The 27,541-nt window shown below is 42.3% G+C and overlaps 2 protein-coding genes across 5 annotated transcripts in view; one reads left to right on the forward strand and one right to left on the reverse strand.

Moving 5' to 3' along the window:
- Positions 1-19,404, forward strand: part of LOC124004346 (SH3 and PX domain-containing protein 2A-like) — a 138,520-nt gene extending 119,116 nt beyond the window's left edge. For 2 of the 4 annotated variants that reach the window (XM_046313178.1, XM_046313180.1), the window contains 7 exons: positions 5,891-6,008; positions 7,588-7,750; positions 7,927-8,194; positions 8,283-8,297; positions 8,629-8,678; positions 8,786-8,905; positions 10,424-19,404. In XM_046313178.1, the coding sequence (XP_046169134.1) occupies positions 5,891-6,008; positions 7,588-7,750; positions 7,927-8,194; positions 8,283-8,297; positions 8,629-8,678; positions 8,786-8,905; positions 10,424-12,502 (2,813 nt within the window). In that variant the 3' untranslated portion in view covers positions 12,503-19,404. The remainder of the gene's footprint in view (positions 1-5,890; positions 6,009-7,587; positions 7,751-7,926; positions 8,195-8,282; positions 8,298-8,628; positions 8,679-8,785; positions 8,906-10,423) is intronic. The other 2 variants (XM_046313179.1, XM_046313181.1) reach the window with 1 other exon arrangement.
- Positions 19,405-22,813: 3,409 nt separating this feature from the next.
- Positions 22,814-27,541, reverse strand: part of LOC124003759 (E3 ubiquitin-protein ligase NEURL1-like) — a 70,781-nt gene continuing 66,053 nt past the window's right edge. Inside the window, 1 exon segment of the mRNA XM_046312311.1 lies at positions 22,814-26,988. Coding sequence (XP_046168267.1) covers positions 26,732-26,988 — 257 coding nt within the window. The 3' untranslated portion in view covers positions 22,814-26,731.

A 27,541-nucleotide genomic window follows, 5' to 3' on the forward strand; every position in this document is an offset into this window, starting at 1 on the left:
TTGTGTCAGATGGTATGAGTTAGTGCCTGTGTTGAGGAATTTTATACAGGCCTGCGATGACCTATATACTTTCGGGCCAGGCGTTCTTCCTAACCACATGGCCTGACCAGGGAAAACTCCACTTCCTAGTTGTAGTCTTACTAATCTATAACATAGGACATCGTTTTTCCTATTCAGATGCTCAGGAAAACCCCCAGGTCCTGTTTATACTGCACAGGAGAAAAGAATACTAGTTCAATACTCAGCCAACGATTTCCACGTGATGACTACATCCAGCTCTTTTGAATGCTTTTGGTGAATGTACTAATATGGGCTGCCAGAGCCTCGACATAGTCTCCAGCCAGAGCCTCGCCATAGTCTCCAGCCAGAGCTGAGCGAAGCAGTTACAATTAGGTAGCTAGCTCTCTCAGAGGAGTAGCAGCAGGAGGACTGGGGGGCTGGAATAGGCTGGTGGAAAGTGTGAATGTGGGGCAGTAGCCCATACAGTGGGCTATAACAGTGGATGGATCCACTTCTGTGTGTGTGTGAGCTAGATGTCGACCGATTATTATTTTTAAACGCCGATACCGATTATTGGAGGACCATAAAAACGGCGATACCGATTAATCGTACGATTTTCATAATTATATATATATTTGTAATAATGACAATTACAACAATACTGAATGAACACTTTTATTTTAACTTAATATAATACATAAATAAAAATCAAATTAGTCTCAAATAAATAATGAAACACAGTGTTGAAGAAGAAAGTAAAAGTGCAATATGTGCCATGTAAAAAAGCTAACATTTAAGTTCCTTAATCAGAACATGAGAACATATGAAAGCTGGTGGTTCCTTTTAAAATGAGTCTTCAATATTCCCAGTTAAGAAGTTTTAGGTTGTAGTTATTATTGGAATTATAGTACTATTTCTCTCTATACCATTTGTATTTCATATACCTTTGACTATTGGATGTTGTTATAGGCACCCATACTGTTGCCAGCCTAATCTCAGGAGCTGATAGGCTTGAAGTCATAAACAGCACTGTGCTTCAAGCATTGCGAAGAGCTCCTGGCAACTGCAGGAAAGTGCTGTTTGAATGAATGCTTACGAATCTGCTGCTGCCTAACACCGCTCAGTCAGACTGCTCTATCAAATATCAAATCATAGCCTTAATTATAATATAATAAACACACAAATACGAGCCTTTGGTCATTAATATGGTAAAATCCGGAAACTATAATTTAGAGGGAAAAAAAGTTTATTCTTTCAGTGAAATACGGAATCGTTACGTATTTTATCGAACAGGTGGCATCCATAAGTCTAAATATTGCTGTTACATTGTGCAACCTTCAATGTTATGTCATAATTATGTAAAATCCTAGCAAATTAATTACGGTCCTTGTTAGGAAGAAATGGTCTCCACACAGTTCGCAACGAGCCAGGCCGCCCAAACTGCTGCATATACCCTGACTCTGCTTGCACTGAACGCAAGAGAAGTGACACAATTTCCCTAGTTAATATAGCCTGTTAACATGAATTTCTTTTAACTAAATATGCAGGTTTAAAAATATATACTTGTGTATTGATTTTAAGAAAGGCATTGATGTTTACGGTTAGGTACATTGGTGCAACGACAGTGCTTTTTTTGTGAATGCGGTTCTGTTAAATCATCACCCGTTTGGCGAAGTAGGCTGTGATTCGATGATAAATTAACAGGCACCGCATTGATTATTTATAAAGCAGGACATGCAAGTTAAATTAGTAATATCATCAACCGTGTGTAGTTAACTAGTGATTATGTTAAGATTGATTGTTTTGTATAAGGTAAGTTTAATGCTAGCTAGCACCTTACCTTGGCTCCTTGCTGCACTCGCGTAACAGGTGGTCAGCCTGCCACGCAGTCTCCTCGTGGAGTGGAATGTAATCGGCCAAAATCGGCTTCCAAAAATGCAGATTACCGACTGTTATGAAAACTTGAAATCGGCCCTAATTAATCGGCCATGCCGATTAGGTGTGAGCCACTGATGTAACTGTTGCCATGAAGGAATCAGGACAATAATTGCGTGAGGCATAATTAGTAGGCGTTGTCATATATTTTCGTTGTAATACTGCTGACATTGATTACTGAATGGTTGGGAAAGGCATTTCACTGTACTTGAAATCAATATCCCAGATGACTTCACTTGAGACTCCGGGTCAACGTACAGTACATGCCTGTGTAAGGATGCTGTACTAGAGACATCAACCAGCAGAAACAGACAGTAGTGATATATTGACCCCTGTTGAGGCTGACACATTTCAACAGCCAGGGTCTCAGGTCAGTTGGGAGTCCAGTGTTGCTTCCAGCACCACCAGAAACACTGCTGCATGCTAACTCATTCTGGATTAGAGGCCTTGTTTCCACCCTACAAAATGATCCCACCATGATAATGCTGCTGACTGTGGTCATTATGAATGCCAGACGAGGCATGTTTGTATCAGGCAGCACAGATAGAGCACTTTGAGGCAGCATGCACAGACCGTTTCTAGCAAATTCTAGTGATTTGTGCTTTTTGGGGTCGGTTCGGTTTCTGTTCGATTATAAAAAAAAATAATTAAGAATGGTTTTCAATTATTTAAAAAAAATATTACATTCGTTGTGAAATAATGACATTAAAATGATTTTAGATGTTTTTAATGGACATTACAAAACCCAAAATAGTGAACATTCAATTCCCCAAACATTGAAAATATTCCATTGTCTCTGTCAGGTCCTCATTGGGTAGACATCAGTAGAAAAATAAAAAATCACTATGAAATAATATTTCACTTGTGTATATTACTTTGTTTTTATTTGATGACTTTATTATCTTTAATTCCTTGAAGTCATCATCTCATCTCTGCTCAGGCATTAGCAGCCAAACAGCCAGACAAAGTTATCTCTGTTCTCCCCATACTGTACTGTCTTTAGTCATCCTATTTAGCTAAGCTAGTATGCAGCAGAGCTGTCTGACAAAATCATTTTACTAGTCCTTCAAAGTAGATAAGGCACACCTTCACAAACTGTCTCTATCCCTCTCTCATCATTGAGTACATTCCTCTCTCATGCAGTCTGTGTATAGTAAAAGTGTATCCATCTCTGTCTGCATCAAAAAGAGCAGGTGCAATGAATTATGGTCATCGTAGTTAATTACCAAATTTCTGCACAGAACTAGATTGAATATATTTCCCTTCAGCCAGGCGTCCCACATAGTTCTTGACTTGATTTATTATTATTCGACTTCTCACTGGAGAAATGGAGTGTTGGGCTCACAAAAACAAAAAAACAAAAAATGGAATTCAAGTAATTTAACCGACGTCAGTTAATCGCTTGGCACTAGTTTCTAGGAAGCTAAAAGTAGAGTTAAGCGTATCAGGGACATGATCATTGACCATAAAGAATACTTACCATTAGTCTACCCTGAGTGTTCTCTCCATAGACATAAGTAATGGATAAATACTGTATCTCATGGTTTCGCTCTATGAAGATGCACTCTTGTCATGAGACATGGTCACTCTTTCTTAATGTATCTTTCCACGATTACATAAATACTCTACCCACCTCCTGCTCAACCTTATTGCAAGAGATTTGAGAAAGTAGAGAGGATGAGAGGAATTAAAGAAAGATTTGAGAAAGAAGCATTGCATGAGTTAGAGAGAGGAAAGTAGGGAGTCTAATCTTACAATATTAATGAATTGTCTTCTTAACAACTCATCTGAAACTACCCAGAAACCCTCTTCCTAATGGAATACTTGACCTATTTGTGAGAAATATAATATTTTCCCGTGGAGTCAAGGATTTAGTTACCGTGGAAACGAGATAGTAAACAAGATAAGGAGAGAAGATAAGTGCCAGGTGCTAAATCTTATGGATTAACACCACAGAGGAGGAAGCAAAAATGGATGACTTTGTTGTTGTTCCTACGTCAAGTCAATGGGTCTAAAGTTGTTCACTTTATCGGCAAAATACTCCCAAAGAAGACAAAGCAGGAAGCTAAATGGATCGCTTTGTTATTGTTTTATAGTTCACTTACTCTGACCCTACCTCAGGTCAATGGGCCTGCCTTTGGTAACTTTATCGCCAGAAATACTCCCAAGAAAAACAAATGGATCCCTTGTTATTGCATTATTCGGTCAAACCCACAAATTCTTCTGACCCAATGTTAGGTCAGTTCAGTCTGATTGGTCCGATGAAATCCATAGGTGTTGATTGGCTAGTGACAGCAGGATGACCTCATCGATTACCTCATGTGTTGTTGACAGGGCGAGTCGTTGGGTCAAACACTCTATCCAGTCTCCTCCACCCTGTTCCTCTGTCTGTATGTCTAGAGAACAGGATCAGTTACAGCAGAGTCTAATGTGATTTATGGCAGTGTGCTGATAACCTCCTTCTCAACTCACTGTTTGGGGCTTTGGGCCCAGCTGACTGGTCAAACACTCATGAGACACACGTACGCATACAGTACATGTCCAGAGAGCATGCTCACACACACATGATACGAATGTTTGAATACACACGCACACTCACAGGCACACACACACACACACACGCACACGCACACGCACACACACACACACACACACACACACACACACACACACACACACACACACACACACACACACACACACACACACACACACACACACACACACACACACACACACACACACACACACACACACACACACCCCCTCTCCACTCCAAGAACTCAGACCCCCACCCTACGAACACTCCCTGTGCTACCTAGTCCAAAAACCCCATAGACATTCCTTACAGCTCTCTCTAATTGACCCGAGCCCTTCAGCTCCCTCTGGAATGACAGGCAGCAGTAGAATGTGTTCCCACTAAAACCTCACCACACCCCACCCATTGTAAACAGACTGACACACGCACGCTCACACCTCTGAAATTCCTCTCCCGTTCCTCCTGTTTCACTTCCCCATCCCACCAAGGGACACATTGGCTGTGTCCCAAATGACACTGTAGTCGTCCTATAGTGCACTATTTCTTGCATATTGCACTGCTATTGATATAGTCAAAGGTAGTGCACTCTATGGGGCAATATAGGGGATCATTTGAGACACAAGCCATTCTCACCGGACCAACTCCGATTCTCTCCCTGTCTTTATCCCCATTCCCTCCCATGCCCCTGTATATCCAACCCGTTGAAGCAACAGCTGCTTAAAGTGGCCCTATCTATCTACCCCCCACTACTACCACTCATACTTACACTTGGCTTTTCCCACAGTAGTTGAATTCCCCCTATGGATCATCCCACTCTAGAGTGGCCGCTGGGATTTCCCTTATCTGGCTCTGGGCAGCCAAGTGTAGCCTGATAAAGATCTGAGAGCTTCCACAGGTTCCTTATCTCCAACAGGGAGGCTTCGGCTCCATACTGCATCTCTGCAGCTCTCCAGACATTTCAAATGGATCCAGTCTGCAGTGTTGTTAGCTCAACGGTGTTTATTATGGGTCCACAATGGGTCCTGGCTGGATTGCCTCTGTCACATTCTAGCTGTGATAAGGAAGAGTTTGAGAGTGTTGTCGATGTGATGAGAGGCTTGGCCAATAGTGGGTGCTGTTTGTGTTTGTATTTGTATTGGAGGATACGATTGGAATGGATACAGTCAGGGTATCCATGCGGGCTTGAAAAAACAAGACCGATAAAATGGCTAACTGGGTGATTCCCGATACTTTTACCTCTGTGTTGCTTTCTAAGAGAACATTAACTGATTGAAATACTCTGCTTGTTGCAGTAGATACCTCTTGACTGGGACATTCAAGGGGAGTTCTCCAAGGGGTTCATGACTGGGATTTACTGAACAGAAATGTTGATTCTCTCTTTTCTTTCTCTGTCCTTCCTTCCATCGACCCGTGTAGAAGAGAAGTACACGACGGTGCAGCCGTACGCCAGCCAGGGGAAGGACGAGATCGGCTTTGAGAAAGGGGTCACCGTGGAGGTCATCCAAAAGAACCTGGAGGGCTGGTGGTACATCAGGTGAGCATCACCTCCTCCCATTGGTTCTTACTGTGGAGGGCTTCCTCTGATTGGTCCTCACCATGGAGTGATAGGCACTTTAGCCAATGGAGAAATTGCTCCGGTTAAGAATTTTAGTGATTTTATGTTGGATGGGCCCAGTTCCAATTACAATTAAATCCTTCACTCCCTTCAACAAGGCCTACAGGCTAGAGAAGTAAGTGAATTATCATATTGGAATCGGGCCAAAAGTTAATGTACATTTTCTAACACTCTAATGAAATGAGTCCCCTATCATTATTTTCGGAACTATGATCAAGGCTGAGGTCCATCTCATCGGTTGCATGGTATTGTAAACCATTAACATATGTGGCTCGTGGGAGATCCGGTGAATGCGTTGTGTGTGACCTGGTTGGTGGAAGAGCGACAGAGTGTGTTGTATACTCAGTAAATGTGCATTTCCTGGCCTGTTGTTTGTAGCTTCCTCACGTGAGCTCCACTCTCCAGCTGATGATTACCACATGCTACTCTGGACTCTGCTCTGGCTTGCAGAACAGTCCTGTTACATCTCTCATACATTATCCACAGACCACAGGCAACCGGAGGCACCTTGATAGGGGAGGACGGGCTCATAGTAATGGCTGAAACAGAATGAATGGAATGGTATCACACACATCAAACGCATGGTTACCTTGTGTTTGATAACATTCCACTGACTCCATTCCAGCAATTAATATTAGCCCCCTTCCCAGCAGCCTACTGGCTCACACCACAGTGTTCTATTGCTCTGCTCAGAATCAGTCTATGTTCTTTCATGTGTATGACGACATCTAGTGGTCGTAGACAGTCAGTGGGAGAATAAACAAAATAAAGACTCCCCTTGACATCGTAAATAATTCTTGAATTCTCGTCAATCACAGTGTATTGCTTGTAATGACTTTGTAGTCAACACAAGATGCACTTTTTGACCAGTAAGGGTTATTATATGACCGGTAAGGGTTACTATTTGACCGATAAGGGTTACCATTTGACCGGTAGGAGTTACTATTTGACCGGTAGGGGGTTACTATTTGACCGGTAATGGTTACTATTTGACCGGTAAGGGTTACTATATGACCGGTAAGGGTTACTATTTGACCGGTAAGGGTTACTATATGACCGGTAAGGGTTACTATATGACGGGTAAGGGTTACTATATGACCGGTAAGGGTTACTATTTGACCGGTAAGGGTTACTATATGACCGGTAAGGGTTACTATATGACCGGTAAGGGTTACTATATGACCGGTAAGGGTTACTATTTGACCGGTAATGGTTACTATTTGTCCGGTAAGGGTTACCATTTGACCGGTAAGGGTTACTATATGACCGGTAAGGGTTACTATTTGACCGGTAAGGGTTACTATATGACCGGTAAGGGTTACTATTTGACCGGTAAGGGTTACTATATGACCGGTAAGGGTTACTATTTGACCGGTAAGGGTTACTATTTGACTGGTAAGGGTTACTATTTGACCGGTAAGGGTTACTATTTGACCGGTAAGGGTTACTATTTGACCGGTGAGTAAACATCCATTTTCCCCCCCTATTTTGCTGCTAGGTACCTTGGGAAGGAGGGCTGGGCCCCGGCCTCATACCTGAAGAAGATGAAGGAGGACTTCTCATCCCCAGGTAGGAAGAAGACCCTGACAGGCCCTGTGGAAATCATCGGCAACATCATGGAGATCAGCAACCTGCTCCAGAAGAAGTCCAGCAGTGAGAAGGTACGGTTTTAAGATTTCGCTTTTAACTTAAGATTTCATTTGATTTAACTTTTAGCTTTTTAGTTTTTAAGCACTTTAAGTCTATTTCGTTAGCTTTTGTTTGATATATCTCTTTTATTGTATTGTTTTTTTTACTGTAAAAATGCAGTTTAAATAAAGTTTGATTTGATTCGAAGGATGTCCAAACGGATGGAGATTCCACTAGTCCTGAGCGCCACATCTCCAAGAGTGAGATCAGCCTGCCCATGCCCTATGCCCCAGGTTATAACCCCAGCCCCGACCACGGCCCAGGTCCCAGTCCTGGGCTGAGTTCTGGATCTGGGATGGGTACCTCCAGTCCTAGCCTGGGCCCTGGTGCTAGTGGCCCTCTACAGGACAGTAAGGGGAAGACAGAACCTGGTTCCCCTGCTGTAGCACGTGTCGCTCCACACAGAGTGTCGATAGGTGAGTGTCATCGATTATGGAGTTGTATGGTGATTCAAATTAGACTATTTACTTGACTGAAGTAAACTATTGTTTTCTTCTTGCATAGGCTTTGAGGCTATAGGTAAGACATGGAAAGACGAAGGTGTATAGTGTGAATCTAATATTTGGGTGCTAATATATATCTATTAGACTAATATTTGGGTGCTAATATATATCTATTAGACTAATATTTGGGTGCTGGGATATATTTGTGTGACTAATATTTGGGTGTAATAAAATGCAATAAAAAAAAATATAGTGCTGGGTGATATAACATTTTGATTGGAGTTTTACGGATATCCTAAGGTTTGTACTCGTCTGTTATGTGTGTGTGTATAATAGACTACTAATTGCACTTCTATCATTTCTACATTTGACAGTAAATGATGCTAATCTATGATTCCATTCATTAGGCTCTCCCAACCTCCGACAAAAACCCCCTCCTAGAAGAGAAACAAATCTGGTAAGTCACTCTCAAATACAGTATGTATCAGAAAACGTTTTTTTAAACATAAACATAGAACATTGAACTCAAAATTGCTTCTTATTCTATTCCTCTTGTTTGTGCAGGGCTTCCAGTTACCCAAGCCACCAGAGCCCCCTACTGTGGAAGCGGAGTACTACACCATCGCAGAGTTCCAGTCCTGCATCTCTGATGGCATCAGTTTCCGTGGAGGACAAAAAGCTGATGTAAGCACCCAGAATCTTAGAGATAGATACAGTATATATACACAGATATTTCATTTCTGGATAGATGGATAGGCTACTGTCTATATGATCTATCTCTATGCTCAGAACCGCTGTACATATGTTGGTATTGAAATCTGTCTGAGCACATGGAATATTAATGACAACTGACAGCTCACCAGAGACACAGCTGCTGAAGCTTCATAGATATGACCTTGGCGGTCTGTTCATTTTGATGATGCTGGCAACGTACTGTATAGAGGCCAGCTGGATGTCAGGGTGGACATTTCACGTTAGAAGAAAGGAGCTTTTGTTTTGATTTCTCTAACCGTCGCACCAAGAATGATACCCAGAATATGTAGGATGTAATTTGAGCCAGTTTGCTACAGCAGGGAAAATAATCCTGCAACAACAGGAAATTGGAATTATTATGTAGGTTTTAATGAATCTACATGTTTTTTGTAGGGTTTGATACATTGTTCTTAAGGGGAAATTAAGTCTGAAATTTCAAAGTGGAAATTACTCACTTCAGAAGACTTTTAAAATTTCAAATGCACTACGTTTTTTTGTGTAAATTTTACCCCTTCTTCTCCCCAATTTTGTGGTATCCAATTGTTTAGTAGCTACTATCTTGTCTCATCGCTACAACTCCGGTACGGGCTCGGGAGAGACGAAGGTTGAAAGTCATGCGTCCTCCGATACACAACCCAACCATGCCGCACTGCTTCTTAACACAGCGCCATCCAACCCGGAAGCCAGCCGCACCAATGTGTCGGAGGAAACACCGTGCACCTGGCAACCTTGGTTGGCGCAGCTCTGCGCCACCAGAGACTCTGGGTTCGCGCCCAGGCTCTGTCGTAACCGGCCGCGACCGGGAGGTCCGTGGGGCGACGCACAATTGGCCTAGCGTCGTCCGGGTTAGGGAGGGTTTGGCCGGTAGGGAAATGCTTGTCTCATCGAGCACCAGCGACTCCTGTGTCGGGCCGGGCGCAGTGCGCGCTAACCAAGGTTGCCAGGTGCACGGTGTTTCCTCCTTAACCGCTGCGCCACCCGGGAGGCTCCACTACAACTTTTAAGTGTCTTGCATTGCAGGAAAGCCATCCTGCAACAGAGTGATCAAATGAAGGTCCTACATCTGTCAATGGGGAGGATGATGGTGTGATAGTGGAGGGGATGATGGAGGGAGGGAGAGAACAGCAGTAGAGAAATAGGACACTATTACTCTGACCCTCTCTCTGTGCATTATAGATGCCAAGTTCTTCTGCAGCAGGGTGATCAAATTAAGATCCTACATCTGTATAACCGCAATGCTCATGAGATCTACATGTATGAGAAACATTGTCTACTTCCTAAATGACACCCTATTCTCTTTATAGGGCACTACTTTTGATCAGGATCCATTGTTAAAAATACTATTTTCATCAGTGTGAAGTTCAACTGAGGCTGAATGTTGCTTATAAAGTGATAGCTCCATCAAGTGTGTCTGACTGTTGGTTATCTTCCCACCTGTCTTCTCTGTAGGTCATAGAGAAGAACTCCGGGGGCTGGTGGTATGTCCAGATCGGGGAGACGGAGGGTTGGGCCCCCTGCTCCTACATCGACAAACGCAAGAAACCCAACCTCAGCCGACGAACCAGCACGCTTACACGCCCCAAAGTCCCGCCCCCAGCTCCACCCACCAAAAAGCAAGAGTCAGAAGAGACGCCATCACCCTCACCCAGTCACTCCATCTCCTCATCCTCCAAAGCCCCAGAATCCCCCAGCCGGCCCACAGTATATGAGGAACCGGAATACGACGTTCCCGCTGTAGGATGTGAGGGCGAGTCGGACTCAGATTCCCTGAAGGGAGAGACAATACATCGCCCCCTGGAGGTGAAAATCAACAGTGTGGTCTGTGAGAAGTACCGTAGTTCTCCTCCGGTCTGCAAGACCTCCCCTGTGATTATCAGCTATAGAAGAAGGTCCTTCAGGTCCGTTGAAGAGATGGCCAAGGAAGAATGTATCTATGAGAACGATGGCTTCAGGCGCAGTAGTGGTGATGAAGGGGCTTCGGCCAAAGGCTGCAGTGGTTCCAAATCCCCAAGGATCTACCACTCCTCGACTGTACCCCGCAAACCCTCAGGGTCTTCACCTCTAGCAGGGGGAAAGCCATTGAAGAAGATCGCCCCGGAGCTGAGCCGAAGCCAGTCCCTAGCCAAAGCCGACACCAGCCCCAGGTTGTCCTCAGACGAATCGGGTAGAGATTCTAGGAAACCTCCAGGCATCCGGACGGTGGAGCAAAGGATAGGCCAGAGCCCCTCCACCAAGCTCAAGCCCTCAGTGAGGCCTAAACCTCTGCTCACCACCAAGTCAGAGCCACAGTGCCCTGAGAGGATGGATATCACTTCCCTGAGACGCCAGTTGAGGCCCACGGGACAACTCCGGCATACCGTCCATGGGCTCAAAGACTCAGAGACGGCCTCCGTCATCTCGTCGGAGGACTCCCATTCTTCCCGCAACAGCACCTCAGACCTCTCTTCCAACTACTCCAAAGGGAGCCGGGGAGATTCTGATCTGGAGGGGTTCAACCTGTACCGGACCACAGACGCCTACGACAAGGTCCAGGAGTCAGAGCTGAGCTTTCCATCTGGGGTGGAGGTTGAAGTCCTGGATAGGCAGGAGAGCGGCTGGTGGTACATTCGTTGGCGGGACAAGGAAGGCTGGGCGCCCACTTTTTATTTGGAGCCCATCCGCCTAGGGAGGGACGGCGGTGGGTCCGAGTCTGACGGGCAGCGCTCTGGGTCGGGCAGCGGCACCGGGAGCAAGTCCAACAGCCTGGAGAAGAATGAGCAGCGCGTGCTGGCGCTCAACGACATCAACCTCCAGGGACTCACTAATCACCACCAGGTGCACCATACGCCAGGGGGTCTGAGATCGAGGAACACTCCCCCCATCCCCTCCAAGCCTCCGGGGGGCTTCTCCAAGCCGGCTGTGCTGGTTAACGGAGCGGCGAGAATGAGGAACGGTGGGGTGAGACCGCAGTCTGCCGTCAGACCCCAGTCCGTGTTCGTGTCTGCGCCACAGCCCGCCATGGTCAGTCAACATTACATGACAAGTTCCCTGAGGCGGAATGAGTCATTGGCCGCCCACAACCAGTATCGTACCGACCAGTACCGCTCCGGTTCCGCTACCCTTGGCGTGCGCCGTAACTCCTCTTTCAACGCTGTGCGTGCGCAACCCGTCACGGTCGAGACCCGATCGAGACCCTCAGAGCGCTCTATCACCACCAGGGGGTCTTCGGCGGAACGATTTGGCGCCGGTGGCGGGACGGACGCCTTGAGCAGGGTTGGGGTTGTTGTGCAGCGTAATGGTATCCCCGTCTCTACAGTCAGGCCCAAGCCTATCGAGAAGAGCCAGCTGATCCATAACAACCTGGGGAGGGAGGTATATGTCTCCATTGCTGACTACCTGGGGGACGATGAGACCATGGGCTTCCCTGAGGGCACCTGCCTGGAGGTTCTAGACAGGAACCCCAACGGGTGGTGGTACTGCAAGGTCCAAGATGCCCTGCACCCCCGCAAGGGCTGGGTCCCCTCCAACTACCTAGAGAGGAAGAAGTAATGGTCTAATAATAATAACAATTCCCCCCTTTGAGGATGTCACTAAGAATATTGGTGATGACATCACTCCATAAGAATGTTACCCCACAAGAGCTACCACAAGCAATATGCTCCAAATATGTAAACAAATAATTGATTCTGAAATACTTTATGTAAAAAAAAATGTTGTTTTAACCTTATAATGAGAAAGAGACACTTTTATTTCTAAAATGTACACATAAAAGACTAAAAGTCCAGATTTTTGTGTGCGATATGGGATGTAACGAGAGACTGAAAACGGGGCTGACCAACCCAAGTGTTAGAAACACAAATATGTTTTTGGAACTTTGGAACGATGCGATTTGACACGACACCTTCGAGAAGGGGTTTACATTAGAAAGAGAAGATAGCTGGGCAATGATGGCAAGCCTTATACCTGCCCTTGTGACTGTAATGCCAAATAGGTGCCTTTTTGTAGATGATCAACTGAATGGGGGTTCGAAGAAGTGGACGGAACACATCGGTGAATCAACGTCATTACCAAATGTATTACTGTGCCATAGGCCTATGAGCATGAATACCCCCAAAATTATTTTTGTAACGTTCAAGAGAATCACTTGAGTAGGAGTGTTTTAGGAACGTTACCGAGCGAATAGGATCAATCTAGAGTGTTGTAGTAGAATGTTCAGAATCAAATAAGAAAGAAACAAGAGAAAGGGAGAGATATCAGTGACTCTCAGTGAGTCACAATTGACTCACTTAAAATGACTAATCCTTTGATTATTTTTTTTTGTCATTATTGTATGTTTTGTTCTTTAATGTCTCTGTGTGTCTTTCTGTCTGTCCTTAGAGATGTATTTCTGCTTTCTTGTGCAACACTCCACCGACAGCCCAAAATTGGAAAGAGTCAAAGTTTCCTCTCGGATATTCGGATCTCTGAAGTTTCACTGATGGAATATCTATATTGAGGTACACGTAATTAGACAAACTTTGTAGTTTCACCCTGTTTTTGTAGTCCCACTTCTTATTCTATATTTTCAACCAAGCCTGCAGAATCTTGCATGCAAATAAAGCCAAAATCTGCCAAGCTTGAAATCTAATTAAAGTATACTTATTGGGGAATAAATTCCAATTTAAGGTGCTTTTCAGTTAAAAAAATGTTTTTTATCTACCACCAAGATATGACTTTACACAATATGTTTACACACTAAGTTGTCTGTATTAGTCCCAGACAAATATCTTTTTATATACGCTTTACTGTATACAGTGTAGCAATCGCAGTTGCAGTTGCACAGAAAATAAGTACTGGAAATATGGCTTAATAATGTTTTTTTAAATCCCAGCCTCGAGCCCACAATGTGATTAAACCAATGCAGAATATCATTTCATTGGCTATTTTGTAGATTTACTATTTATTTATGGGCACAAATAGCCTAATAAAGTGTATTCAAAAAAATACCTAAAACGAAGTTTAAAAAAATATAAGTTTTGATAACATCTGGGCATCTGGATTTTCTGAACCCAAATCAAAGCATATTGAAACATGCGGATATTGCTGTGCAGTATTGGTTTATGTGGAATGCAATGGAGTTTATGTTTACTTCCTTTCTTTAAAAGTAGTTTGGTATCTACTGGATTTAGAATAGTACTGCAGGACTATTTTGAGTTACTATTTACTTATACGTTTTCCCCAAACTCAATACTGATATTACTTCAAAACGATCCCCAATTGAAAATCCAAATGAAGTACTATTTCAACTGGCTGGTGTTCAAGACTGCTGAAATATTTTTCTAACAGTGTGTGAGCTTCTCAATTGAGGTTAAACACTAACTTTTCATGACATTTTCTGCTGGACAGTATTATAGTATTAAAGTATTGTACCTGCTAGATTGCAGTTATATCTGTTTTAGCCAACCATAGTTGTTTGTTGTTATTACAGTGTGATCACACATAGACAATAATGAAGATTGAAGTTCCGTTTTTTGTGAATTAATGCACTTTAACACTTGTTTACAGTGCATTAATGTAAGGATGCAGTTGAAATACTCAGCATATTATTTATTGATTTTTTTAAAAACTATTTAATATGCATATTTTTTTTACCTCAAGTTTTTCAACTCCTGAGTTGAAAAATATCTCAGTCATTAGAGGATGCCAAAGCTCCTCACAATATAATAATTGGATACTGTACATGGTACTCTCTTGTGGGAGATTAATGCTACTGCAACATACTTTTTTCCATGTTGCCCTACAAACCGGCAGTTACAATGCAATACCAAATGCACTGCTGGTCAGTGAAACTACCAACTACACAATGCCTGTACATAATTGAATGTTTTCAAATATTAATGCAGCTAAGAGTTAGTCAGGTTTTTTTGTAGTTTATCATTTTTTTAGTTCACTTTATTCTATTTGGCTATCTTTTTTTCAACCTTCTAAATGACGTCCCCCCCCTCATGCTGTGTGCTGCAACTAGCAGAATCATGGACACTTCCTTTCTCCTTATTGGTCTGTACGTAATGCCTGATTCAAATCATATTTATTTTGAACTAATGTTTTTACCTCCCATTTGTGGTTGACAATCAAATATTTATCCACTGCCTCACTAGACTGGACTACACCCCGCAACCTAGTACAAAAGTCAATAATGAGTGATATACTGTAAAAAAAAAGAAGATATTTCTACAGTCTATTTGGTATGAATTTCAAGCCCTTGCATTACAGATCTATAGAAGCTGAAGTTAGTTCTGCTTCACAAATGGAGGGTAAAATGCTCTTTATCTCACCCATCATATCCCATGTAAAGCAACGGAAATCAATAATTAGGTCTATGTATAGTACAACTACAGTTGATACAGAACCCCTAACCCATCTCCCTCCCCTCGACGAAGGCATTATGTAAACGTGTTGAATCACCCATAACATTTCGCTTCAGCACATATTAATGCATATCGCTGTTGTTTAATTGAGCTCAATTTACATGGCTTCTCTGCCTGCGCCTGAAAATGACAAGGGAATTGTAATGTGTCAAGCTCGACCTTTTCATATTCAGTATTATGTATTTTTAATTTTTAATAATTTGTTAAATGTTTTGGTCAAAAATATCATTTTTGTGTTCTTTGTTTTTCGTTTTCACCCCATTGTATTTGAACATCTTTCAGAAATGTAATAATGAGGAAATGTGCAATACAAATAGGCATCTTTAAAAAGCATAGCTATAGAAAAACACGATCAACATGACCTTTCTTGTCTAAGGAGATATGATCCAAAAATATACTGTATGTCCCTTAATCCATTCAAGCCATCATCTGTCATGTAAACACCTTTAGGTCATGACTCATTTCAGGTCCACTGCTTTTTGCATATAGCCTTTTTCAAAAGAGCAACAGTTGCTAATGGCACTGAACCTTCTCCAATCCCATTGGAGAGGCTTACTTCCACTGAGCTACAGCACAACATGTTGTGCCACGTAAGAATCCCTTCTGGTCCTTCCTCCTGGCTAGCGTGCGTGGCTCGTGGACTGTGAATGGCACCGGCAGAACCCAATGACCCGGGTTCCGACCTCGTTAAGATCTAGCTGTTCTCTACCACAGATCCACAGAGGTAAGAGTTGTGTCAGCATCGAGGGCCTCTAGGTACTCACCAGACTGCCTTCGAGCTGTCACGTTTGTGCCTGAACAAAATGTTTTTGTTCTTGGAGAGTCTCTCTTCTCCACCTACAGTACGCAGATGCCTCCATGCCATTTGAACACAAGCCATGCTGGCCTCTTTCAACCCCGTTGCCATGGCAAAGGTGACATTTGGAACCATCGCAGATGTCAACCGCGTAATGTCAACTGTTAAGCGGTAGTCTTGTCGGGAATGTGTACTTACAGGGCCATCGTAGTTTAATCCATCCACTTCCAAACCTATACCTACCACCAAATATAAGAAAACACTTTTTTATGTCCTCGATTAAGCCCCATGGGAATTCATTTCAGACTTGACCATGTTCTGAATGTTTAGAATCGTCTGAGGAGAAAGAGAGAAAATACTACATGGGTTTGGTTCTTTGTCCACAGATTACAACAGTGATGTTCTTGAGGTCCACTAAAACTGGTTGGTTTAAAAGTTTCCTCTACAGATGATTTTTTTGAATCACTTATCCCCACATAACAGTTAAGGTGCTTTGTGGCTTTGGAAGGTCTCGGTTCATTTCCTTACCTCTCCCAGTCGGTTTTATAGGGAAGAAACACACACACCCTTGAGTTTTAACTTTGGTGGAGAGTGCCACAGATTTGTGGTAAAGTAGCACCCATGCAGGGGCCACACACGCACATAACGACGAGGGAAGCCATTCATGTCCGAGAGAATAGATTAGAGCCTCTACCATATTTGCGAATTCAGCCAAGTGAGACAGTCCCTACTGACGCCACACTGCCTCGACTCTCTGCCCCCGCCTCCTTTCTCTCTTTTTATTTGAACAAATTGGCGGGCCTTCTCGAGCGTGACCTTCCCTTAAGCCTAGGAATCCTAGATAGCACCAGCCGGAATGGCTTTCTTCCTCACGGCTCTTTTTGTTCTACTTTTCCTTTACTAGTGCCTCCTTGCTCACGCTTTGGCCTCTTCCACCATACTTCCGCCATGTTCTTTTCCTTTCTTTCGCCTCAACCGAAGCTTGTAGTTCCCAGTCACTTGGAGTAGGGAGAACGAAGAGATTGCATATGTTGAGTGCATCTTGTGTACGAGGTTTGGGTCGTAGAAGCATGTGATGTGAGATATTGTGTGTTGGTGTGTTTGAGAGAGAGGACGTGCGCACTGTGATGAGATGGGTTGTGTGCGGGTGAGGTCAGGAGAAAGATAGGAGGTCAGGGATGAGGTTGGTTGTGTGTGGGATGCGTTGGGAAACCTGAGATGGATCAGATTGTGGAATGTAGATGACATGGCAAGAACGAGAGAACGAGACAGAGATAGTGAACAAGAGAGAGTGAGAATGAGAGAGAGAGAGAGAGAGAGGAGCTGGATACAGTTGTGGACATTGTGCTCCTCTGTTCATGCTGACTAGACTTCTGTTAAAACCAGTAGCAACAGCTTCCATCAGAGACAATGAATAACACTGCATCATACTTCCTCTTCTCCCATCACCCACAGCTTTGGGCTAATGAACAATCCATGTACGAAGCGTGACGGTGAAATCTCATTATCAAAACACCATTTTAATTGCGGTAGTTAAAGTTTTGAAGCCCAGTATGTCTCACGCCGGTGGCGTTCTGATAGTGGGGAAACACAGCCACGAGGGGCTAATCTAAAACGAATGAGATTGTGGCTGTCGAAGATGGATCGATGCTCTCACTCTTTGTCTCTCTCGTTCTGTCTCTCTCCAGCTTTTTAGCGGGTGGCATATTAATCATGTGTCTGATTTATTCAGCTTTATATCATTTGCTGTGGTGAAGCTTCAACTTCTGTCTGATGGCTTATTCTCTCCTGGTGTGAAGGGAGAGGCTGGAGAGCCAGGTTAATGAGAGAAGGGGTAGGTTAGGGTGGTAGGAGATGTGATGTTTTGAGAAAGTTAGTAGTAAGTGTTTGTGAAAGGGATGTGAGGTGTTTAACCTAAGGGTTGTTTTTAGTAGGTATGTTGAACATAACTTTTTTAGAGTGAAATGTTTATGTTGTTTGCTCATGAAGGAAGTCAATGAATGAAAGAAAAGAAGAAGAAAAGGAGAGGGATAAAAGCTCACTCAGTGCTAGAACTGATGGTAACGCTTCAGACAGGTGGAATGGGACTGCCGACTACGCCAAGTGTTACTTAACACAACAGGTGGCGTTGGGGCATTGTTTAGAATGCTAATGTATTGCATGGCTGAGGAATAGAACATGCTGGTTCTTTTTGTGTGTGTTTCTTGCCGTGCTGAGACTCTCACTGTTTGACTTCCTGTTCTAATTACTACTTTATACTCTCTTTAATTTCCCCTCGGACAGATACATCATGTCACATCGTACTAAGCAATAACTGCTCACACTGCTTAAAACTACCTTCCTTTTTTTGTATGGGTACCAATATGGACCATATTTATTGCCACATCCATATTTTCTGGAGGGAGGATTTGTCAGATAAAGATGTGTGTCATTTGAGGGGTCACTGAATACATCACTGAATACATTTTAGTTGGCGTAGTCAAACGTCTTGTTATTACCTACGATCAGGCCTTCATGAGCAGTCAGTGACGCCAGTTATAGTCTAATTCCTATTTAGAGTAGAAGGTAGTGTGGCAAATCTCCAACACTGACACAAAATCCTAATTTGTAGACAAGGCCTCAAACCAAAGTTATACTCTCTAAACCTATGCTCGGTAAACCGTCTAGGTCCTTATACCCAAACTTGAAACAATAATGACCCACTACCAGCATGTCAACTCTGTTACATCATACCACCAGTGCTTCGAGTTGGACCAAAGGACTTGCGACAGTATTGGTTTTTCTCTCTTTTTTAATTTGCATTATTCTTATGCAACATTTGTGTTCAACTCTAGAGACTAGTCCTGTTTTCAAAAGAAAGGTGTCATGTGAGGTTGGAGTTCAAGAGAAACGGATTCCTTTTGTAAATGTCACTGACGTGAGTCATTCGGTGTGACAAAATGTAATGTCGTGCGACAAGGCGATAAAGCAGCAGGACATGTCAGGACATGTCATGATTTTGCATCAGTGAGTCAATAAGTGTATGTGAAAGTACAGCAAATGTACAAATAATTGAATCAGTCTACTCTTCAACGGGAAACGTAACAATTGGTCTGTGTGCCAGCGGTTCTTTTTGAAAACAGGGCCGTCCCTTTTTACCGTTCTCATTTTGAAAACCTTTTTGTTGTTGTTGTGTCTCGTTCATGTTTACATTGAATCTTGCATTGCCCCTAAAGAGAAACACTATTAAATGTATTATCTTCGTTTAATTAATGTTGCCTCTCTGTTTTCATTTGTTAGCCTGAACATTCACACGCCATACATTACAAAACAGAATATTTACAGCATTATTAAATGTTTCAGTCATTCAGCAGACACAAAGTACATACTTTCTTCCCCATACTGGTCCACCGTGGGAATAGAACCCACAACCCCATCATTGTGAGCACCATGCTCTACCAGCTAAGCCACACAGGACCAAGTGAGTTTATATGGCTCATACATTCATATTTAGATTTATTTAGACCTTTTACATACAATTGTAGGTGACAGTACATTTATTTATATGTATTTGAAGGATACATATATCTTGATTTGTTGTGTGGTATAAATCAGAATAAGTATATTTAGACTTGGATTGTACAATTATTATTATATTTTTTAAAATCCTGTTTTAGATGTATATTGTATGAGTTATGAGAGAACTGTAAACATTGTAAGGGCAGAAAATGAAGATGAACTAGTATGGTAGACCCCTACCTACTGCAAATGAGAAAGATGGAGGGGGAAAAAATCATACTGCGGCATCCGGACATCTATACACATGTAGAAAGATGTACCGCATACGCCTAAATGAACACGGAAAATGTGCACACCTACCTCCCGTTAGGACAACCACCCAACCCCCATCGAACCCCCACAAAACGCCCGCGTTCAACAGAACATGTGCAAGTTACCCTCAGCATCTAAAGGTTAGAGCATTCATCACATTGATCATGGGTGGTTATGGGAGATGTGAAGAGAATGTAACACTCAGGCTAACAGCTGTGGGAGGACTAATACATAGAGACATCATATCCAACATAAAGACTGTATTGGAGTATTTCAGGAAGGTTCTAGAATGGCAGGTATCAAATAAAGACGCAACAAACACTTAGAGGCCGACAGTGTTTCTGCCACCTTTTGGTTGCACATAGACCATTTGGGAATATTTCAGAGAGGTACTGAAGTAAAGGTCTTAGTGCTTCTGTTCATTCCATGTCACTGTCATCTTCAGGTGTGACGGTGATGGCATATTTAAGTCAGACAGTTTCGACAGCTGAGGAAAGCTCTCATAGGAGGACCCATCGCTAAAACAGATTCTCATTGGTCAGTGGAACCATTTATATATATCCACTAGATGGCAATCTTGAACTGGTCTGTTCAGCCAGAAGGGAGTTTGAGCTCATGGTTTGCGGTTTTTAGCTGTTTATTTGTAAAGGTCTTACCCCAAGGGCCTTTGTAAAGCAGGTATAAGGACTGCATGTATTCAAAATAATGTTTTTAAACACATGAACATTTAATCCATCATCACAGAGTATTTACCTATGGACATTATCTATGACCCATCACTTTATAACAGAGTCATCGGATACTAATAGACCTTGATGACAGATTTGATATATATCATCTAGATTATTGTCGGACCTCATTCCTCCTCCTAGATATTACCATGTCTTACACGCTATTAATCCACTACTGACAGACATATGTATATCTGGGGACATCAGAGGGATATTTGGATGAGGCGGTAGCTGCCTGCAGTGTTTGGAGCCCCTGACCCTAAGCCTGGTGTCCCCTGGAGGACCCTGGTTGAACATAAACCACCTAGGCAGCTGGGGCCGTCCAAAACACATGATGTAACAGGTGCCCCAAATCACATACCACTGAAAGCACCAAGTTCCACTGGACCACAGAAGGTCATGGTTGTGTAGGTCTGGGTTAGCCTCTCCATTTGGGTTCCTGTTTTTTACGACTATGCTGACAAACTGTGTTCATGATCCATGCAATCAGCGTGGCTGGGGGATGATAGTCATCTTAATCAATGGATTGGATCATTATTTGAAACCCTTGTTAGTGAACAGCTAATAGTTTTTAAATACTAACTCTGTTTTATCAATGTACCAATTGGGCTTCAGGAAGAAGCATAGCACAATTACAGCAGCCATGAAGGTTTTAAATGATATCACTGAAGCCTTTGACAAAAAACATCACTGTGTCTCACTTTTTATTGATCTCTCTAAGGCTTTTGATACAGTTGATAATGATATTCTAAGGCAGAGACTGTCGAGCATTGGTCTTTCGGCGCATGCAGTTGCATGGTTTGCTAACTATCTGCCTGATAGAACTCAGTGCACTCAATTTGATGGGCTCATGTCTGTTAAATTGTCTGTCTGTAATGGTGTGCCCCAGGGCTCTGTACTTGGTAGAGGCGAAGGTCGAGAGCGTGCCTACTCCGAAACACAACCCAACCAAGCCGTACTGCTTCTTGACACAATGCCCACTTAACCCGGAAACCAGCCATACCAATGTGCTGGAAGAAAAAATGTACACCTGGCAACCGTGTCAGCATGCACTGCTCCCGGCCCCCACCGGCTAAACCCTCCACTATGCCGGATGATGCTGGGCCAATTGTGCGCCACCCCATGGGTCTCCCGGTCGCAGCCGGCTGTGACAGAGCCTGGACTCGAACCCAGAATCTCTAGTGGCACAGCTAGCACTGCGATCTAATGATTTTTTCTAAAGCAAGAAATACACCTCTGAACCTTTCACCTATTACTACCTGACAGTGCAATGAGATTAAAACAGTAACCTCATAGAAATATCTTGGAATTTTAATTGACGACGGCCTCTCTTTTAAATTGCATATTCAAAAATGTACTTAAATTTAAAAAATGAAGTTGGGAATTGATTTTGTTTTATTTTGTTTTTCTTTTGAAGCCAGAAGGAGGCTAGTATCAGCTACATTTATGCCTATACTAGACTATGGGGATATTTTCTATATGAATGCTTCCTCTCAGTGTTTGAGATCAATTGACACCCTTTACCATGGAGCACTGAGTTGTATTTTAAACTGCACAACCCTTACGCGCCACTGCACTTTGTATACCAGGGTTGGCTGGCCTTCTCTAGTCACTCGTAGGCTCAGGCAGTGGTATACTTTTATTTACAAAGCCATTTTGGGTTTACTACCTTTTTATTTGGGCATTTTTATTGTTTGGAAGGTTGATTTGAGGCTGGTTCCCTGACCTGTTAATGTTTTTAATTAGCTGTTTTATGATTTTTTTATACTCTTGTGAATTCTATGTTGTTTTTTTACTAGATTACCTGTAGTTTGGCCAGGACACTCTTGAAAAAGAGACTGCAAATCTCAATGAGCCCTTCCGGGTCAAATAAAAGTTAAATAAATGTAAAAAAAGAGAAAAAAAAGACATTTACTGGATGAATTCAAATCAAGAGTATGGATATAATAAATAAGAATTTGTCATCAAGTGCATGTTGCAGTTGGATACGTATGGGAGATAATCCAATCATATTAAGATATTGGAGATGTGATAGAAAATATAGAATTCACTTGTAATCACATTTTTTTGTCATTTATGTTCTATTCAAGCTTTAAGAGAAAAGCACAGACACTTCTTTGAAACACGTCTGGAAAGTTTATTGACACAATCGTCCGACTCACATAGCTCACAAACAGATCACTTGGAAACTAGTTTTCAAATAAAGACAGGTTTGCAAAGTATCTCAAACAATGGATGAGTCACAACATAGAACATATATACTTCTATATCATGGATAATAGGAGCAATCGTGTTTGACCTATAGCCTATGTTACGTTTCTATGTGTAGCGTTCTGATCGACCCCTTAACTCCGTCTAAATGATGGCCTAGGAGATTGCGTTTTCTTTTTTAGCTCGTCTTCTATTGGTCCCAAAGTTCACTATCTAGGACGGCGTGAACAATCAACTCAAACAACTAAAAGACAGAAGATAAAGTATATTTCCCAGGTGAAACCTGTCTAGTAATATCTGAAGAAGTTTTTCTAAAATGGAGGAGGGTAGAAGAAGAAAGCAAACACCCAAGTACAGTAGGATCTGAGATCAAAACACTTCAATAGAAGATAAATACACTACCGAGTCGACAAACAATCAAGAGAGAAACCAAAACTATTTTGGGGGTAAATTGGTATCACACCGCAACTGGTTGGTGTTATAGTTAGGGCCCTGAGTGTTCCAGGTCACTAGGTCAGGAACAATTCTGGGCCCTAGTCATAGTATCTGTGTGGAGGGCTGAACTTTAAGCCACTGAGTACTGACATGAGTCAGACCACTTCAATTAATCCTGTATGTAAACTCAATAAATATGATAGGCAGCAATTTAGGTGCCTTGTTTTTTCTTTGCATGCTATTTAACTTTTACGTTATTATAGGTTGTCAATGTATGCTATGCCATTTATGACATGACCGTATGTTCAATGACTATTGTTTACATTAGTGGTTGTGGGTTAAATTCCTTGGATAAAGGGCCAGTAAAAAAAACAACTGTAAAAAAAAAAAACATTTCAAGAGAGGGGACATGAAGTGCGTTTAGCACAGACATTGCAAATTACGAGGTGGAATAACACATTTATTTTTGATTGGATTTCGGATTTCGTTGCACACTTAGTATCAGCACAAATTTTACTGTGATAGAATATGCCAGAGATTGCCTATAGACTAGACCATTTCAAAAGTACAATCAGGATTCATATAAAGTGACATTTAACATTGCCATACAACGACGGCTTTTAAATTTATACTTGGTAAGAGCTATAAAAACAAACCTGGTTTGGACTCGAAAGGAGGCATAAACAACAACGTCAAATTTACAAAAAAGCGTCTGAGTATTCAGGGTTTGTAAAATTATTCATCTGTGCTTGTCTTTTACCCAAAGCAACGAGGTGTTATGATTGTATACTGCAGGGAGTCCTAGGTATTGGTGGAAGGTACAAGATAATATCGTTCCTAGCTTTAGGATACAGAGTAGAAGTAGAAATAGCTGATTATTTCATGGTTTCAATCAACCAGAAAACAAACATTACAATCATGACTATGAATCGAAAAAGAAAGCTGACAAAATATGTTTTTTTTTCTCTTTCGATACTACCAACCACACCAATAAAACGATTTGCCTCATTTTAAAACATAAATTAACATTCAAAATGTGAATTAACACTTCAAGCAGTAGCATATAATATCATAAAAGCACAAAGTTCTGTTTGTGAGTGTAAAGAGGATGTGTACGAAACATCTGTCAGTATTTGCCCCAAACACAGAGAGCTGGCAAATACTGTCGCAGCATTACATTCCAGATTAATTTTGTCGATTATCTATTAATTACACCAGGATGCAAGATAAACGTGATACAAAACTGCCTTTTCAGCTCTCGGCAGAAAGCTATGGCCTATAGCTCCAGTACACACAAGCACGAGGGGATTTTCAATGGGATACATGACACATACTGATCAGAAAGGGGAAAAGTCTTACTTTTACAAAATCACATTTTCAGGTAGTCTTGCATTGATGTCAATGGGAGACTGAGTGATAATTCGACTTAAGTATAAATTAGGATTCGCCTCAAAGTGATAAAAGTCATATGGGGTAAGTGTGTAACTGACCTCTCATCTACCTCTCATAACCCTACATTAATGTGTGTAACTGACCTCTCATCTACCTCTCATAACCCTACATTAATGTGTGTAACTGACCTCTCATCTACCTCTCAAAACCCTACATTAATGTGTGTAACTGACCTCTCATCTACCTCTCATAACCCTACATTAATGTGTGTAACTGACCTCTCATCTACCTCTCATAACCCTACATTAATGTGTGTAACTGACCTCTCATCTACCTCTCATAACCCTACATTAATGTGTGTAACTGTGAAGGGTATTTGTTGCTGGTGGAAGCACTATGCAGATGTTAGAATAGGACCGTGATAGGGTTAGGGTTGTGTACATATTACTGACTGTCTGTGATGCAAATTACCTCTGACCAGTAAGTATTTTGAGTTATAAAAATAAGTTATACAACTCAGTTTTGTTTCATGTGCTTTTTATCCTCTGAGTTTCTGAAGTCCTGTTTCTGAAAGCTTTTCTTCTGACACACAACATCGTATTTGGTATTTAGTAAGGGGTCTTGGTGAAAATTATGGATAGACACAAAGCATTATTGATCACACATCCGTTGGGTAACAAAGTACATGTTCATAAATTAAGGCAGGGGGCTGTGTCGGATCGACGTCGAACGCTGTTACCATGGCAACAATCACAGTGCATTGGGCTGGTGTTTGCGTAAACAGTCACCATTTTGGGGCGTTAACAGCTGGACCTGAGGAACACCCAATAAATGTACTTTCACTTCCTGCTTCCAGTCACGTGATGTGGGTACAAATTCTGGGATTGGATTGGGAGCTGAGGCTGCCAGTGACATGGTTTTGATGGCTGTTTAAATTTATTGTGTAAAATAATATGTATCCTCTCCTTTCTTGATGGGGCATTTCCGAGAGCGCAGTACTGACTTCAGTGCAACACGCAACACTGCAGAGCAAGCAGATAGCTAGCTAGCGCAACAGGACAGCTACCACCAATGAATGTGCTATAGAACTACCACACAAATACATTTGGTTGAGAATATATGACTTACTGTATAGGAGCAAGAGGTGATTACAGCCCACCTTCACACGTCATATACTTACGTCCCTATACGTCACAACTTTATACAACTGTGATCATCTTCCTATTGATGAATCCTATGACTACTGCAGAAATGCATCCCTATCCGGTCACAACCCTTGAGCAACAAATAAGTCCTCTCTTTTCCTCTGCAGTTTGCCTAAGTAACACACAGACAGAAGTTGTGTCATACTGAGACGTAGTGTTAATAAAGAACTATCTGTGGACAAGGGTAGACATTTCGCCTGTTGTTGTTTTTTTTACAGACCAAGTTGAGTCAAGTTAAGAAGCAAATGTTGGAACTTAACACAGTCCTTCTCCTCTTCAACATAAATACATCATCTCAAGACCAAAAAACGTTGAATTGAAACCACCTGGTTTGCTTCCATGCAAACGAGCGGCAGTCGTCTGGAAGTGGCTTAAACAACAAAATAAAAAGTACTTTCACGTCTTCTCTTTCCTCAAAGTCTGAAACTTCCTGAATCCTTGGAGAGAGCAAGAAGAATGAAAACTTGAAGTTGAGAGAGGAAGTTCTCGCCGCGGTTGCAAACCCGCCACTTCAAAAGCCGTCACACACTGCGTCAGAGGGAAAGTGGAAATGCAAGAGACCTTTGCAGTGCAGGTGTACTAACTGTTACCAGCAAACAAAAAATGGGTATTTGAAACAAAAACCAAGATTCTTCCTCAAAATCCATCACACAAAAGTACCAGAGCGAACTGTTCATTGTCCATTTCCCTGATCTCAAAAGTTTATCAGTCTTTCCTCAACGTCTTCCTCCTCTCCCCATTAACTTATGCCTGTGGCCCTCAGTTTCGGGGCCCTTAGCTTCAAAGGCCCCCTACGTGCTACGGTAGGTCTTAATGATGTCTTTGATTTGTCTCCTGCAGATGGGGCAGCAGGCGTTGGACATCTTCTTGAGTTTGACGCCGCAGGTGTAGCAGAGACACATGTGACCGCAGGCGTAGATGACCGTGTCCACGTGGTTCTCATAGCAGATGGAGCACTCATCGCCTGTCGGCCACCCGGGCCCTCTCCCGCTGCCTGATGGGAAGGTGGGCGACTTGGGGAGGCTGACGGGCGAGCTGGGGGTCGTTCCTGTTAGGGGGGAGGTAGTGACGGAGGGAGGGAAGGAGGGAGAGGGAAAAAGAGAGAGAGCATGTGTTAGGGGTGTCAGTAATCAATAGACTAATGAAAGAACATTCTGCATGTACACTACCGGTCAAAAGTTTCAGAACATCTACTCATCTACTGGTCTTTCTTTCTTTTGACTATTTTCTACATTGTAGAATAATAATGAAGACATCACAACTATGAAATAACACATATGAAATAACACCAAGGCAAAGGGTGGATATTTGAAGAATCTCAAAAATAAAACATGTTTTTATTTGTTAAAACACATTTTGGTTACTACATGATTCCATACGTGTTATTTCATAGTTTCGATATCTTCATTATTATTCTACAATGTAGAAAATAGTAAAAAGGAAGAAAAACCCTTGAATGAGTAGGTGTTCTAAAGCTTTTGACCGGTAGTGTATGACCTGATGTAAAGGATCTAATATACAGTGTTGATCAATAATAATAATAATAATAATATATGCCATTTAGCAGACACTTTTATCCAAAGCGACTTACAGTCATGTGT

This window comes from Oncorhynchus gorbuscha, linkage group LG18 (genome assembly GCF_021184085.1).
Source record: "Oncorhynchus gorbuscha isolate QuinsamMale2020 ecotype Even-year linkage group LG18, OgorEven_v1.0, whole genome shotgun sequence".
Lineage (NCBI taxonomy): Eukaryota > Metazoa > Chordata > Actinopteri > Salmoniformes > Salmonidae > Oncorhynchus > Oncorhynchus gorbuscha.